Source organism: Rosa chinensis, chromosome 2 (assembly GCF_002994745.2).
Source record: "Rosa chinensis cultivar Old Blush chromosome 2, RchiOBHm-V2, whole genome shotgun sequence".
Taxonomy (NCBI): domain Eukaryota; kingdom Viridiplantae; phylum Streptophyta; class Magnoliopsida; order Rosales; family Rosaceae; genus Rosa; species Rosa chinensis.
The window spans coordinates 85713856-85730785 of record NC_037089.1 but is presented as its reverse complement, the minus strand read 5'-3'; the positions used below and the strand labels follow the sequence as shown (position 1 = coordinate 85730785).

Genomic DNA, 16930 nt, shown 5'->3' with positions numbered 1-16930 from the left:
AAGAGAGAGAGTTTTACCACTTTAGTGAAGTTTAACCACTTCTGTGAGATTGTTCTTGTAATCTCATTATTTTACATAGTGGAAGAAAGAAGTACTGCTGCCCCAAGGACCTAGGCATATTTGCCGAATCTCGTTAAATGTGTTTTCTTTTGTTTATCTGTTGCTATTTCCACAAATCACACGTGATGTGGGTAAAGTTAAATCCCGGGATAATTAATTATCCATCGGCCTTGTATTAAGGCAACCCTTCTTTCCCAACAGGTTTTGGCCTATATCTGCTGCTACTCATGCCAGAATTTCCTTTTGTATAAAATGCTAAACGATCCTCATTTGGTGTACTGGAGGGATTTCAGTGCAGATGGTTTTCTTGTCGTAGGGATCTTTGTTATTGTTACTGAGAAATTTAGTTATATGTTGCTGTTGTGATCATCACTTTGAATAGGGTACGGGAAAAAGAGTGCATGATGCGCAACTAAGTAACTAACCATATATGGAAGAGCTTTATGCATGCTTCTCCTAAATCCCTAATCCTATATATACTGTTCCACTATATTGTTCAATCTTCAGACAAGAGATTTACTTTACACCTCACCTGGCGAAAATTCGATATCTAATGCCTTCCCTTCCTAGTTCCTACTGCTGTTCATGGTTTTTGCTTGATATTTTTCTGGTTGTATGAGAATGCTAGTATTCATTTCTTCTATCAGTATAAGATTGGGTCTCACTAGTCATAATTCAGTGACTTACTGACTTTTATCTGTCTTTAATTGAAGTTTGAACTTCCCATGATGTGATTATTAATTATGCGTTGGATGTTGATTTGTTAGAGATGAATATGTCACTGCTGAATTAATCAATTGCTAGTCCAAGTTCTGAGGGGAGGGATATTGGTTAGGATTATAATAGGTTATGAACCTGCATCATAGTTGCATAAACTCATAAAGGTTACTGTCTATAGCCCAATATTGAGAAAAGTTCAACCTCACAACCAAATTTAAACATCGATTTATGTAGACATGCATGATGAAGAATGTAGAGCAAATTTCAAGTTTTATGTTGTAACAGATAAATCAAAATTGGTCTAAAAAAATTTACAACCGCAACTATATAACAATATCGATCCAGTAATCGGTTGATTATTTAACTCATGCGGACTAAATTTCCCCTCATTGCTTGATAATTCAAGGATAAATATGCTACAAGTACTAGTCTGATTCCTTTTAATTTGTTTCAGAAATTAATATGCTAATGAAATCCTAACAAGTCTTGGAAAATTGTGCTCCTTAAATGGATTGGAGGAGATAGATAAGTTCCAAGAACACAAACGTGTGGCATAGAGACCAAACCTCATCCAATTTTCAGTTACACAAACCACCCAACTTGGTTTCTGAATTCTGACAAAAAAAAACAATCAATCCAAATCCCCTCCACACTCCCATGGTTCCCAGTAAACAGCTTCTTACATATTTACGTTATCCACCAACGGACCCATGCTCGCGACGCGTGGCAGCACACAACTCGCCGGACCGAGCCAAATCCAAAAACACAAACGGGCCCCACCCATGATCATAAGGGTCGCGGCCCATGATTCGAAGGGCATCATCGTAAATCCGCCCGCATCACAGTGTGAATATGATTGGGAGAGAGATTTTGATGGTGATCGTGTTTTCTTGGGAGTGTCTTCAAAGGAAGCTCTCCCCAGAATTTAATTAACTATTGAGAACCTGAAGAAGAAGAAGAAGAAGAAGGAGGAGAGGGGAAGATGGGGAGGGCATTTGTGTATGTGATTCTTGGAGGAGGGGTGGCAGCTGGTTATGCAGCACTTGAATTCACCAAGAGAGGCATCTCCCATGGTGAACTCTGCATCATTTCCGAGGAGCCAGTGAGTGTTTCTTTCTTTCTTCTCCATTTCGATTTCTAATCTCGTATTCTTGATGGGTCTTCGCTCTTCTCAATTGGGCTCTTGCTCTCTTTTGCACCTTTGGTTTTGTATTCTGAGAAGATCAGGGGAGACCTATTGTCACTTGTTGTGTTGGGCTTGTGTGAGATGTGAATGAGAGTGTAGTTATGTATGGCCTCATTAAGTAACCATGCTCCTGAATTGGAGTGTGTTTTGTTGCCCCTTTTTTTAAATATCCTCTCTATGCTGTCAGTTTAAGTTTCGATGGGTTTAGGGATGAGAGGAGCTGGATTCAGATATGGTTCAAACACGATTGCAAACTTAACCAGAATCAAAAGTACTTGTATCGAAACACCTTCTTGATCGCTTCTCTCTTGAAGTTACTTGTAACATAAGCGATTAAGTGTGTGTAAGTGAGTTCTTAATTTGGAAACTAACAAGGTCACACTTACATATTTTCAGGTTGCCCCTTACGAGAGACCTGCTTTAAGCAAAGGTTTTCTACTTCCAGAAGGTGTTCACTATCTTCCTCAGCCATCATAATTTGTTTGTTTTCGTTTATTTAATCTCATCCGTTTTGGTGCTTCTATTAACATAACCCCTTACAACAAATAGAACATTAATTTAAAGGGAGGAAAAGAGTGCAAGGTTAATTCTTAGAATCTGCAACTTTTTAACTTATACCTTTATCAATGTGCATGGTTCTACAGTTTCACCTTCCCATAGAACAATGCGTAGGCCAGTATGTTATGGAGTAATTTTGGTATTCCAAACTTGGAAAGCAGTTATATCATATTTCCAACATATTTCCTTCGGCACAAGTTCCTGATATACTTTTTTTATGATTTTTGTTGATGTGCAGCCCCTGCATGCCTTCCATCATTCCACACATGTGTTGGTGCCAATGAGGAAAGGTTAACTCCAAAATGGTATAAGGAACATGGTAATTACTTGGACATCGTACTTATTTACTTCTACAGTTCTACGGTAATGAGAATTTCATTGTCGGCATATGCGTTCTGCATATGTACTATTGAAGCGTGATTGTGATCTTGTTTATGTGGCCTTTTCTTCATAGGGATTGAATTAGTTCTTGGAACTCGAGTCAAGTCTGTTGATGTTAGACGCAAGACAATATTGACAGGATCTGGAGAGACTATAACTTACAGGACTCTCATTATTGCAACAGGTGCTCGGGTATTGAAACTGATCTTATAATTATCTTTTACGTTTTCTTGCTTTAGATGTTCATAATGTAAAAGTGGAAGGATTTTGAAATTCAACTATATATAACAGTTATGTACTACAGACTCACCTCATCCGATATAAACTACGGACTTGAAAAACCACGATAATGTATTAAACCTGTGAAAACCCTATTAACTTTTCTACATCTATGTTGCTGTGCTTGCATTAGACATTAGTTTTATAGGATCTAGTGCTATAATTTTAAGTGAGACTAATAGTATTGCAAATGCTGAGGTTATGTAGCTGTATAGTTGGCAAGTTGTAATCGCTAAAAATGCTATAGCTTAGAGATAAGGAAAAGAATCATTATTTTATTGATTTGACGGTTTTGTGTGCTTCTATCTGTGGAAACTAGGCACTGAAGCTGGAGGAGTTTGGAGTCAAAGGATCAGATTCTGAAAACGTGTGCTATTTACGAAATTTGGTTGATGCCAATAGACTTGTCGACTTGGTGCAATCTTGCCCTGGCGGAAATGCTGTTGTCATTGGTGGTGGCTACATTGGAATGGAGTGTGCTGCATCGTTGGTGATCAATAGAATGAATGTAACAATGGTTTTTCCAGAAGAACATTGCAGTAAGTTCTTTTTCTTTGATACGGTATATTTCTTGTTTATTTATTTAAATTTTTTTTTATCTCACACCTGTTTTGCCACATTGTTATGTATGGTAGACATCAAAGAGTTTATTTTCTCAGTCTTGAAAGACTGTATGAATAGTTTTTGTCCTTTCGCAGTGGCTCGATTATTCACACCCAAGATTGCAAGTTATTATGAAGAGTTTTACAAGTCCAAAGGAGTGAATTTTGTTAAAGGAACCATTTTGTCCTCATTTGAGATTGACCCAGATGGGAAGGTAAATTTTAAGATTGCCTCTTTGTTTTCTTTCTTTCTTTCTTTCTTTCTTTCTTTCTTTATTTATACTTGTCCACTGAAGGATTCGTGGAATTTCTGTGGATTGCGTTGGAGGAAATCTACCCAATCTTTCATAAATGAATGAAAAATGGACTGATGATTATGGACTGCTCATTCTTCTGTTGTTTGGGACGTATATATGAGTTTCATTTGTCTAAACATTTTTTGTAGTTTCATACTTTCATATAGTAAGCTGTCCCTATTTTACTAGTCATTTCCTAGTAAAGTAGAATGCCCGCCTTCTGACTTCCTCTTCCTACTTTAGAATATAGATCAAAATTATGAGCTTTGATATGAAACAGGATAAATATTTCTTTGAATTTAAATGCTAAATTTTTATGTGCTAAATCTTGGTTCTCAACTCATGTATAGGTCACAGCCGTTAATCTTAGAGATGGAAGTAGTCTACCTGCAGATATGGTTGTGGTGGGAATAGGAATCCGTCCAAACACAAGCCTATTTGAAGGTCAGCTGACGCTGGAGAAAGGTGGGATCAAAGTGAATGGAAAAATGCAGTCGAGCAATGGCTCAGTCTATGCAGTTGGAGATGTTGCTGCATTTCCAGTCAAACTATTTGGTGACTCCCGTAGGCTCGAACACGTTGACTCAGCAAGAAAAACTGCCAGACATGCTGTTGCTGCAATTATGGAACCAAACAAAGCGGTTGAATTTGACTATCTACCATTCTTTTACTCCAGAGTCTTCACCTTGTCTTGGCAGTTTTATGGGGACAATATAGGAGATGTAGTCCATTATGGAGATTTCTCAGGAGGCACATTCGGGGCTTATTGGGTCAGCAATGGTCATCTTGTTGGGTCTTTTCTTGAAGGAGGAACCAAAGAAGAGTATGAAGCTATAGCCAAGGCCACCAGGCTGAAGCCAGCAATTGAAGATGTGGCCGAGTTGGAAAGGCAAGGTTTGGGTTTTGCATTGACTGCTAGTCAGAAACCACCACCATCACCACCTCGTGAAGTTGCTGGTCCTGGCATCATTGTGGAGAGACCAATATATGCTTTTCATGCAACTGCCGGCGTTCTTCTGGCTGCATCAATAGCTGCATTTGCATATTGGTATGGAAGAAAGCGCCGAAGATGGTGAAGAGTTGGTTGGGTCGGATTGTATCATACCCATGTGGCATTTATAGGTTCTAGGAGATTGATAAATACTGCAATATTTGATCATATATGTATTCAAGCAGATTGTAGCTCACAATAATTAATGAACACTACAGTTAAATACATCTTTATACAAACATCTATGCAGAGCTTTCCTCACTCCATGATTATATCTTGCTATGCCCCGAAGGAGTTACAGAAAAATTGTTGCTGGTAATGCCCCTGTTGCTTGAGTAGCAATGACAGGTTCAGGAGATTGTCCTGCATAACCCAGCTTTATGCAACTCTTCAAAGATTAAGTTGAGTCACCGTATCGGAGTTTTCAATTGTTTAAATGAGTTTGAAAGAAACTTGGTTTAATAACTTCACTGTAGTTCCCACAGCTGGAAAATTCTACGCTACATTAACGTACCGATATACTAAGTAGACTAGTTCGATACAGAAGTAGAATAGTCACAAACTAATTAACTAAATGTATGAATTTAATTTACCTCTGAATCAAATTAGTCTATGCATATTTGTGAGCAATTGATTTCAAGAGTACATATGCCAGTTGGACTCCGACGATAGGGTCCATAAGTGGGCATTTGGTCTAGTGGTATGATTCTCGCTTTGGGTGCGAGAGGTCCGGAGTTCGATTCTCCGAATGCCCCTCTTTCTCTTTTTTTCGCCATCTTCTTCATCCCCTATGAGCGTTCTCTGTATTATCTTTTCTACCCTCTCATAAAGGACAAAACTTTCCCCATTTTGCAGGTAATTCTCATCATCTCACAAGGCCAAAATCGTCACCTTAAGAAAAATCACCAGCTACATCTTGGACGTTAGCTTCACATTTCCTCCTTATCCTAATCTTCTTCTTCTTCTTCTTCTTCCTCTCACACTCTCATCTCCTCCCTCAGACCCAAAATTCAAAACCAGAAAACAATGGCTGCCTCTCTCTCTACTCTCACACTCGGCACTCCTTCTTACCCATCGACCACCACCTCCTCCTTCCCTTCCCACACTCCCAAACCCTCCCTCCAATTCCCCTTCACCCCCAAAACCCCCACCCTCTCCCACCGCGCAACCCACCTCCGCCCCGTCGCCGCCGCCGTCGCCGCCCCGGAGAAAATCGAGAAGCTCGGCGCCGACATCTCCAGCCTCACTCTCGAGGAGGCCCGCATCCTCGTCGACTACCTCCAGGACAAGCTCGGCGTCTCCGCCGCCTCCCTCGCTCCCGCCGCCGCTGTCGCCGCGGCACCCGGAGCCGGAGAGGCCCCCGCCGCTGCGGTGGAGAAGACGGAGTTCGACGTGGTGATTGAGGAGGTCCCGAGCAATGCGAGAATCGCGGTGATTAAGGCGGTTAGGGCTTTGACGAGCTTGGCGTTGAAGGAGGCCAAGGAGCTGATTGAAGGTTTGCCCAAGAAATTCAAGGAGGGGGTTTCGAAGGACGATGCCGAAGACGCCAAGAAGCAGCTGGAAGCCGCCGGAGCTAAAGTCGGAATTGTCTGAGGGGATGAAGTGCTTCTTAGTAAACGGGCTTTTGTGATTTCCGTGTACTACTTTTGGTAATTTGTAGGTAAAATGTGATTGATATCTTTTGGTTCGGATTCGATTTCAAATGCATTTGGAATTCTAATGTTAAGGAGAAGAAAAATTTGATGTACTTTTGTAGCTTTGATAATGTTGTTCTCTTGGTTCTTGGTATGATTTGGTTGGAAGTAGATTGTGTTGGTTGTGAGGTGTGTTCAAAACCTAGATAATGGATAGGGGATTATGGGTTGAACTAGGAGAAGAGTTGCTTGTGCTAAATCCTTTTTATCTGTTTGTGTTCACCTAAACTTGTAACTGGATGAGGAAGGGATAGTAGCAATGTATGCATTGGAAAGTAGGTACCCAAAAAATGAGATAAATTTTTGAGCTTCTTAGGTGTGGGAAATGAGAGAAAATGATCGAAGCCGATATCTGCAAGTTGGTGTTTATTTAGTCTGATATATATCGTTAATATTACAAATGGTACTTGAACTTTCATCTGTCGAAGAAATCAGCAATCGAATAAATTATTGATGAACTCATTAACAAAGTTTTATATCTCGCAAATGCTAGCTAGACTTTGGTCCATCCAACAAAACAACTACCACAACGGTATCTAAACGGGGGACATCATGTAAACAACCATGCGTAAATAGTATTTACGCTAAATGTCATCGAAGACGGTTTTTATTGGTGATTTGAGAAATGTACTCAAGATTAACGAAGAAATTTAACGGAGTTAAAAAATTCAGGGTTCTTTTCGTTATCTTATAGCTTCCATGTAACAACTGGGTTCAGGGACTTAAGCACCCAGGTATGTATTGTTTAGCATCCCTGCTGATCCACTCCTAGGTCTAGCTAGCTTCTCAGCAGCAAGAAGAATTCACAGCCTTAATTGGCACGCAGTTCCAGATGTGTCAACTTTACTTGGGATTCCATCACCTCAAATTTCAAAAAGCTATATCATTCATCATTTATCAGTTACATTCCTTAATCTCATTATGCCTCAAACAGTCCATTCCCTCGTTCCTCAATTCTCCACTTGAAATAAACTTCCTCTTGATCAGATCTGAATCCCTGGACTCTCCTGCACGCTTTTTCTTAAGCATTGGGACTGGTTGGACCTCGCTTTTGGGCTTCTTTGCAATCGAACTAGCAAACCCCTTCTCCCTTTCACGCTTTCTCTTAGGCTTTGTATAGTTGGTTTCGCCCATTTGCTTTGGCTCTTGTTGAACCTGTTTTTGGTCACATCATTATTGTGCTTCTTTGCAATCGAACTAGCACACCCATTATCTCTTTCATGCTTTCGTGTTGTTTTTATACGGTTGATTTCACTCATTGTCATCAAACACACAGAAGAACCAAGTAAAAAAATAAATAAAGTGATCGTGGCTCTTACTTAGGGGATTGAAAAACAATTCCTTGATCAGCTGGGAGATCTTAATTACTCCCACAAACCTTGGGTTTATGGCAAAATTTAGGCATGTAAGTAGCCCCAACCAAAAAGAAATGTCTTACCAAACTCCACACCAACTTAACATAGAAAACCAATATAGAGTACATACCAAAAACATAGTATACAAAGCATATTCTCACAATTTTCCGAAAGACAAGCAGGAAGGAAATAATAACAGAAAAAAGACAAGGTCAAAACTGCTCATCCCAACTTCATTCCCTATCTTCCCCTACCAAGATAGGGAAGAAGACGAGGAAGCAGAGGAGGGAGAGGAAGAGAAAGAGGAAAAGGAAAACCAAGAAGAGGAAGACGAGGAGGGACCGGGGCGCTTATTGAACGGAGCTCTACATGGCTAGAGGACAGCTACAGCTATTTAAGATTCACAATCATCTCTTTTGATCTAGCCGTGGAGAAATTTCAAGCTTTATTGACACCACCCGATATTTGCACGACAGAACGCACCATCCACCTCGAAATTGGGACGACTATTAGGAACTCACTGTTCCTGTATCTTTACGATTGGGGGTGTCATGAATTGCAAACAGGTATTGCAATAACAATATGGGTGATGAAAGAATATGGGGTTAATGAATCCTGGACTAGAGTAACTCAGATTCCTTCTTTTAAGTTTATCTCCGCATCTTGAGTTCCGTTACAGACCGATTTGGATTTTAGAGAATGGTAAACTTTTGATGAACCGGATCAGCCATAGCGTCCCGACTTGGATTTTAGAGAATGGTAGGAAAGTTTTGATGATGAGCAGCGAGCGGGAGCAGCTGGTATTGTATGATCCTGAGGAAAACAGTCAAAAGGAATATAGACGTCTTCTTCATGACTATTACTATTACAACTCGCCCGTATTATACCTGGAGACTTTAGTGTCACCAAAAATCGGTAGCTGTGGAACTTGAACAAAACGACCATGGATCTATGCAATGTTTTGTTCTTTCTGTTCTTCGATCTGTTTGACTTTAATAATAATCTGAATTTCGGAATTATTTATTTTTATATTTAGTGTTTGAATGATATATAGCGAACTTGTTTAGTTGGGTGATTTCGTTTCCTTATTCAAAAAGATGTCTTTCAGGTAATTTTGTCTTATTATGAAACACAAAATCAATTAATCTTGGATTTGTCTACCATAGCACTCTCAAAAGGCCAGCTAAGAGCATCGACTATGGCAATGTGGAATTGGGGACAGGTTCTTTTCGTTTGTATTGTTTAGCATCCCTACTAATCCAATCCTAGCGTCTCAGAAGTCAGAAGCAAGAAGAAGTCACAGCCTTAACCAGCATGCAGTTCCAGATGTGTGAACTCTACTTGCTTGATGGGATTTCAAAAAGCTACATCATTTATCAGTTACATGCTAATAGATAGAGCAGATACCTTGGGTTCATGGGAAAATTTAGGCATGTTGGGGCTATTTACCAAAAAGAAATGTCTTACCAAACTCCAAGTGCGGAGGGGTTTATTACTCGATCTTCCAACTCAAAAACCTTAAAATCATTCTTTTAGCAAATTCAAAGAGATTCCAGCAACATATCAATTAATTTTAGTGGAGAAAAGATCCACTAATAAGATAGCAATATCATGTGATTTTGATTCATTTTTATTCTCGTGCTTGAAGATATAGATAAAAAGTAGAGTAACAGATACAACATTCAAGGTGTTTTGGTAAAAATAAGGATGTATTAGTTTTTCAAGTATTCTAACAAGTAAATTAAAAGTGCACCAAGTATGAAATGTCTAAATAGTAAATTTAGATGTCCAACTAGAACCACTCATGACCATTAAGTCAATGAAGTTATTCATTCTCCTAAAAAAAAAAAAAGGGGCCTCAATATTGTTCAATGAAAATTCAAATAGATATTTGTCCCAACCAAACTAGCCCCTAGAATAAAAAGTTCCACCTGTGGGGTTCAAACGACACCGTTCGCTTTTATGGGATCTATTATACACATCGAAATTCACAACGCCAGCACGTGGCAACCATCCATAGTCGAATCAAAAGACCCCGCTTTATTTCAACCTAATCTCTTTAATCGCTTCTGTATGGCTTAATATCCCAACGCCGCGTCCAACCCACAACCAAAGCAATTTCAAATTAACCACACCTGGCTCCAAAAACCCAGCGAGTACCCCTCCTACCCCCACTCGCGCGCGTCCCAGACGAACCCCCCAACAAACGTCACACCTCGCAAGGTTCACATAAAACTTTTTGGACATGGCCGCTTAAATAACGACAACAAATCCAAAATAAAAACGCCGCTTCGCTTCTCTTCGCTCCTCTCCCTCCTCCCCCACCACCGCCTCCAATTTCTCGCCACGCGATATTTTCACCTCCATCTCATTTCTCTCTACCGCAAATTCAAAATTCGATTTCTCTTGAAGCTTCTTCTTCTTCTTCTTCTTCACCTTCATCCAAGCTTTCGAAGAAGCTCTTGGTTTCTCTCGTCAGGTTTGTGAGCTCCCTCTGGCTTTGTGCTTGTGTATTTTGTTTCTTCTTGTACTATTTTATTAGTAGAGAGCTCTTTTTCAACTAAAGCTAAACCCTAGAAATGAGCTGCTACTGGTTTTAGGTTGTTTTGCTAAACCCTAGAATTCGAAGTTTGAGCTTGATTGATGTCCAGGTAATGGGGACGTTGGGGAGATCTACAGCCGTAGCTGATGGTTGCTCGGGTGGCTCCGGGCCGGGTCCTGGACCGGCGAGGTTTGAGGCCGGGGAGGAGAGGAGGAGGATTGACGACTCGGGTGGGAGCCGGGTCGGGTCGGGAGGGTCCGGAGGGGAGCTGGTGAGGTCGTTCGTTGAGCTGGTTAAGACTGTGGAGGCTAAAGTCTCGGTTGGGATGAGTTTTGGGGACATGGACACGTGTATGTCGAGGTTGAGAGGGAGTGAGAGCGTTGGAGAGCTGGAGTCTGGTTTGGGTGAGGAGAGGAGAGTAGTGAGCATTGGTTCGAAGACGAATTCGGATGCGAATGTAGGGGGGGATGAGGACAATGGGAATTGTTGTGATGAAACCAAGGCCAACGGTGTTGGGGTTGAGGAGAATGGCAAGTGTTTGGATGAAATTGTGGAAGAGCTCGATGGGGGAATTGAGGTTCCCATTGCCGGTACGAGTGACAATGGTGAGGACCGGGTGGGAGAAGAGTTGAGTGATGGAGTGAATGAGTTCTGTATCGGAGATTTTGTGTGGGGTAAGATTAAGAACCACCCGTGGTGGCCGGGCCAGATTTGTGATCCTTCGGATGCTTCTGAGTTTGCAGTGAAGTTGAGATCCAAGGACAAACTTCTTGTAGCGTACTTTGGGGATGACACTTTTGCGTGGTGCCATCCGTCGCAATTGAAACCCTTTGAGGAAAATTTCGTGGAGAATTCTAAGCTGAGTAGCTCCAAGGTTTTTGTTATTGCTGTGCAGAAGGCTGTGGATGAGATAGGTAGGCTTGTAAAGTTGAAGATGAGTTGCGCTTGCATGGGGGAAGAGTTTCTAAGTGGTCGTAAACAGCCTTTAGCATCGAATGCTGGAGTTAAGGAAGGAGTTGTTGTCCCTGAAGGCCGAGTTGGGAAGTTTTTGGGTCATCTATCTCAGCCGGTTGACCTTCTTGCGGAATTGAAACATATGGCACAAGCTGTATCCTTGACTAGTGTTCTTGAGCTCAATGTATTAAAGAGTTTGCTGTCTGCCTTTTATTGTTCGAAAGGGGGATATCAGTTACCTGTTTACATTGAACCCCAGCTAATTCCTGGTCTTGAAGATGAGCGGAAGATGGTGGAAGTCCCAGTGCAGTGGCCATCTGATGACAGGTCGTCTTCTCCCATAGGCTCCAATACTGGAAACACTGAACAAAATTTGTTGCAAAGGTCACCACCAAGTATAGAAAATAGACAGCCCCATAAAAGGAAGGAGAAGACCATTGCTGATCTTCTTGGAGAAGCCAATCGTGTTGAGGTAAAAAGTATGGATGGGGTTGTAGCTAAAGAAAGTGCAATCTCAGAGAAACGAGGGCTATCATCCAGACGGAAGAAGCAAAAAAGCAGTGATATTCATGGTGAGGGTAGATTGACTTTCGAATCAGGAAGGGAAAGAGCCAAACTCTCAAAATCGCCCACAAGCACTTTAGCGAGGAGAAAGGAAGAAGATGAAGGTATTGGCATCGAGAGCAGTGATGGTTTGGCTAAAGAGAGTGCTGGTGGAAATGAAGAAACTAAGAAGACTCCTCTCTCAAGGAAAAGGAAGAGGGATGAAGATAGCATCGACAGTAAAGATGGTGATACCCAAGAAAAAAGTGGTGAAAAGGATGAAACTAAGAAGGCTCCGTTGTCAAGGAGAAGGAAGAAGAATGAAGATATTCACATCAACAGTAATGATGGTGAGGCCAAAGGAAAAGCTGGTGCAAGAGTGGGGGAGTTGCTCAATGTTGGTTTACAAACAGATATGAAAGACCAAACTGGTAAGAGCCCTTTGTTGAGGGAAAGAAAAAAAAGCAAGTACTTGTCCCCACCCTTCACAATAAGTGACGCAGGGAAAAGAAAACGAAACTTGGAAACAGAATCTCGAAATGCTGTAACGAGTCATGATTTGGGGAAAGAGGGGAAAGAGCAAGACATGGAATCAGTATTATCTCTGGAGGTTTCTAGTAAAGCTCAGCTTGGGGACAGGATTACCAGGGATGCTGCCAACATTAAGGGGTCCCCTCAGATTTTGAATAGTTGCAGTGAGGCATTACAAGAGAAACTCTCAATAGAAGGTGGGAATAAGAGCACTGATGTTAAAACACCAGCAGAAGGTGAGAAGAAGCGTGTTGATCCGATAAAAGCTAATGCAGCCACTAATGAAGTGCTGTCTGGAGTCCGCTCTGCAGCTCTTGATCCATTATATCCAGTCAAAAGGAAATCCTCCTTTGAGATTGTTGTTGATTTTGTGTCCATATTTAGAGACTCAGTTTACCACAATGGCTGCTACCACAAGGTTTACAAGAAGCACCAACCTCATGGAAAGAGGAAGAGATCAGATTCTGAACTGGGGTCATTGGTGAAAGACAATCGAACTGCTGCAAATTTGCATGAAGATGAATCTGGTAACAGGGTTATTAAGAAGAAACAAGATATGAAGTCTGATAAGCCTACAAAAAAGCAAGCTGGTGAGACACGAAGTTCAAAGAGAAGGAAGTTAAATTCTGTAATTAAGTCGTTGGGAAAAGACAATGAGAAAACAGAAAATCAGCCTGTCAGTGAATCTGGGAAGAGGAACATCAACACTAACCAAGATAAGCCTAAGAAAAAGCAAGCTGCTGAGCCACCAATTTCAAAGCTGGTCAGGCGGAGATCAAAGCATGCTGACACTCGGGATTTGAAGATTAAGGAGACGGAAGAGGAGGCTCCGCCTACATTCCTTTTTGTAACATTTGGACCTGGATCCTCGCTGCCTACCAAGGATGATCTTCTCAGATTATACAGTAAATTTGGGGAACTAAATGAAACTGAAACTGAGATGTTCTACACCAATTTCTGTGCTCGTGTTGCGTTTGTAATGAGCTCGGACGCGGAAGAAGCCTTCAATCATTCTCTAATTGACAGTCCCTTTGGAGCATCCAATGTAAATTTCCGCCTCCAAAATCCCTCAGGTGCTTCCAAGACTCGTGAGCTCAGTGCAATACCCGAGTCTCCTCCGGCTAAGAAGAAGTCCAGGGGCAAGACTGCAAGTGAGGCATTAGTAGCTTCACAACCACCTGCTGGTGAGCCCTCGCAAGTTGATTTCATTAGGCATAGACTTAAGATGATGAGCTCAATGCTGGGAAACTCAGATCGCAAAGTGTCGCCTGTTGCAACATCGAAAATTCAGAATGAGATAAAGGAGCTACTGAAGGTCGTAAGCACAATGGGTGAATCCTCATCTTAGATTGGATACTGTTAGATCTAGACACATTCCCAGTTAATGTCATATAGCTAATGATCCACATATATAGGTTTAGATATGATATCACAACTTCCTCTACGGATGTTTGTGGATGGAGTTGTATTATCTTTTGTGTAGGAACCTGGTACTACTTTTTTTTTTGGGGGTACAAATGGATGCCATGGTGCCTTTACCTATCAATCTACAGATCAACATAAATCTTGTTTTCTGATGCTAAGGTACATTTTTTTGTTCCCTTAAGAAAATCTGAAAATCTTCCCTTGAGCCCCAAGGAATACAAAAGCTTTTGGTGTGAAGCAGATTTCTAGTATTCCAGGAGTGCACAATTTTTCAGTTCTTATTTCCTGGATATGCCTCATAACTCACAAGAACTAGATATTTGGGAGAAAACATTTACTGTTTCACCCGTCTGTGGCTGAAGCATGTGGTTGGTTGGTGTTACCTGAAAGCTATATCAAAGAACATTTGTTCACGTCTCGCCAAACCAAGCTCGGCTTTGAATTCCAGAGCAATAGACATAGCAAATAGACCATACCGTCCGATATGATCAAGAAAGCTCATAACTAGCTCAAAACAAAATCAATACAAAACAGAATATGCTCATCCTTACAAAGTAGTACAACTCCTTGACATACAAAGAATTTAAAATTCCTACAATGTAATTGATGCAGTTCTTTCCAGTTGGTTTTAGGTACAAGGATCTAGCTTCAGTCATCGACTGGATCCTCAGGTGTCTCTTCGGCACTGCGCTTGATTGTGATGACAGGGCATTCGGCATGCTTGACGCAAAATTCACTCACAGTCCCCACAAAAACCCTACATGGAAAATAGAAGAGAAATTCTGTAGTTAGGAGTAGACAAAGATTTTGTACTAATCAATCTGTGAAGTGGTAACTGAAAAGATGTGAAAAACACACCAACTGTGCAAGCACTTAAGAGCATACCTCTGGAAAGGACCAAGACCGCGGCAGCCAACAACTAGAAGATCTGGCTGCAATCGTTTCACCTCATGGCAGATTACTTCCTTTGGATCACCTTTCTTGATCCATGCTTCACAAGCAACCTACAAGCAGTCCAATATAGAGTTGTAAACTTCAAGCTGCGATGTACTGCTTTTGCAAATGCAATTATTATATGAAATAGTTGCTAAGGATGAATCCCGGTACCCCAATTGCATGACATCTCTCAACAAAGAACTCCAGCAGATGAGCCCCTCTTGCCTGGTCTCTACGCTTCAAGCTTTTAAAATCCTCTGGTGACGCATAGATACTGTCCATGTCGTCAAAACCTATTATAGAAAGAGGTGGCAGACATTAATAAGCGGTAAAAATAGTTACACTATTCATGCACATTGAGCAACATAGATTAAAGAAATGGCAGGGCCGCATGGCGAATTTGTAGGAAAAAGAAAAAAAAAACATTCTGAAGCAATGAAGACGAAGAACTACACATCCTCAATTCAGATAGTCCAGGTTCATGTATTACAAACTCCCAGCCATCTCTCAATTGAGGATGCTTACGTTGCCACTACTTGAATGCAGATACATAAACCTGGACTACCTGCATCGACAAAAATGAAGTGCCAAGCATCTTATCGACATAATCCATACAATAATTCACCCAAACAAACTCATGACAGTAAATGTTAATACTCACGATCGATAATAGAACTATCAACATCATCAATTATACCAGATTATAAGCCTCATATGACACCACTCAAAAAAACCAAAAACTGGTGTGTCACAATGTACAGAGAATCTGATCACTTCTCGAAACATCTCCAACTCGAATCAAACTCTCAGATTACACAAAGAACCAAAAAAAAAAAAAAAAAATCATCACTTCACTACAGCATTAGAAATACAGTTAGATTTTACTGTAAAAAATGAGTGATAGTCTAACAAAATACACGAGTAATTACTCAAATTCATCGAAAACCTCCTTCGATTGCTCAATAGCGATGACTATTATATCAAATCAACTCTCATCAACTACCTAGTTAAATCAGCGAGTCTCTAATCCCTTGATCAAACTATTCGAGTATATTTTCCAGCACCAAAAAACAAAATCATCGGTTCGGTTTTGGATTTCGCTATAATTTTTTCATGAAAATAAACACAAGGAAATTACTGAGAGAGAGAAGGAAGCACCGTCTTCGTCAGGAACTTGGACATGGAGGAAGAGAAGCTTGAAGCCGGAGGTGTTGGAGCGGACGATCTTATCGAGAGTCCACTCGAAGGCTTTGCGGCTACTTATGGAGGCGTGCGGGTAGCCCTTGATCGTCGACTCGTTCACTCCCATCAGTACCCGAGTCGGTGCTGCACCCGCCATCTTTGAACTCACTGAGTCACTCACTCGCTCTCACAGAGAAAATTTTTTTTTCTTTCCTTTCTTTTTCTGAAAGACTAAAAAAGCACGGGACTTTTTGAGTTTTTTTTTCTAGAGAGATAGAGACTGGAATGGCACCGAACTTGGACAGGTGTAATAGAGAGGCCTGGGACAGATGGCAACAGAAGACAGAGGTACAGTCTACAGAGTGGGGACAGAGGAAAACCGGGAACGAGAGAACAGCCGACCTAAAACAGTTTGGGTCACAAAGAATAATGGGTAATGGACGAAAGCCAAGTCCAATCCAACCCCTCAAATATATAAGGATTATAACTCATAATATGAAAATGAGAGCATGGTACATTGGTATATAACACGACTCAAAATGAAAAATTTGATTTGCACCAAAAATCCTCCCAATGTGTTCGACTCACAATAGATTAGTTATTGTATATGAGTTGGTTATTTGATAAAAAATAAAATAAAAAAAAACTCTCAATATTTTTCTTCATCTCTTATGTCAAAGTGGTGATCGCTACTA

The 16930-nt window shown here is 40.9% G+C and overlaps 4 protein-coding genes and 1 non-coding gene across 5 annotated transcripts; 4 read left to right on the top strand and 1 right to left on the bottom strand.

Moving 5' to 3' along the window:
• Window positions 1-1651: 1651 nt before the first annotated feature.
• Window positions 1652-5336, top strand: LOC112188943 (monodehydroascorbate reductase 4, peroxisomal). Its single transcript, XM_024328184.2, has 7 exons — window positions 1652-1882; window positions 2363-2414; window positions 2763-2843; window positions 2979-3097; window positions 3504-3723; window positions 3883-4001; window positions 4433-5336. The coding sequence occupies exons 1-7, from the start codon at window positions 1763-1765 to the stop codon at window positions 5156-5158; spliced, it is 1437 nt and encodes a 478-aa protein (XP_024183952.1). The 5' UTR covers window positions 1652-1762; the 3' UTR covers window positions 5159-5336.
• A 420-nt stretch (window positions 5337-5756) lies between these two features.
• Window positions 5757-5828, top strand: TRNAP-UGG. Its single transcript has one exon. It is a non-coding gene; the product is annotated as a tRNA-Pro (tRNA).
• Window positions 5829-6013: 185 nt separating this feature from the next.
• LOC112190450 (50S ribosomal protein L12, chloroplastic) lies at window positions 6014-6861 on the top strand. Its single transcript, XM_024329877.2, has one exon. It carries the CDS (start codon window positions 6100-6102, stop codon window positions 6664-6666), a length of 567 nt encoding a protein of 188 aa, XP_024185645.1. The 5' UTR covers window positions 6014-6099; the 3' UTR covers window positions 6667-6861.
• Window positions 6862-10369: 3508 nt separating this feature from the next.
• LOC112185474 lies at window positions 10370-14275 on the top strand. The gene is made up of 2 exons (XM_024323724.2): window positions 10370-10601; window positions 10774-14275. The coding sequence occupies exon 2, from the start codon at window positions 10777-10779 to the stop codon at window positions 14038-14040; it is 3264 nt and encodes a 1087-aa protein (XP_024179492.1). The 5' UTR covers window positions 10370-10601; window positions 10774-10776; the 3' UTR covers window positions 14041-14275.
• Window positions 14276-14532: 257 nt separating this feature from the next.
• Window positions 14533-16491, bottom strand: LOC112185475 (universal stress protein A-like protein). The gene is made up of 4 exons (XM_024323725.2): window positions 16212-16491; window positions 15225-15346; window positions 15003-15121; window positions 14533-14874 (listed from the first exon to the last, which is right to left on the bottom strand). Exons 1-4 carry the CDS (start codon window positions 16390-16392, stop codon window positions 14766-14768), a joined length of 531 nt encoding a protein of 176 aa, XP_024179493.1. The 5' UTR covers window positions 16393-16491; the 3' UTR covers window positions 14533-14765.
• Between the last annotated feature and the right edge of the window lie 439 nt (window positions 16492-16930).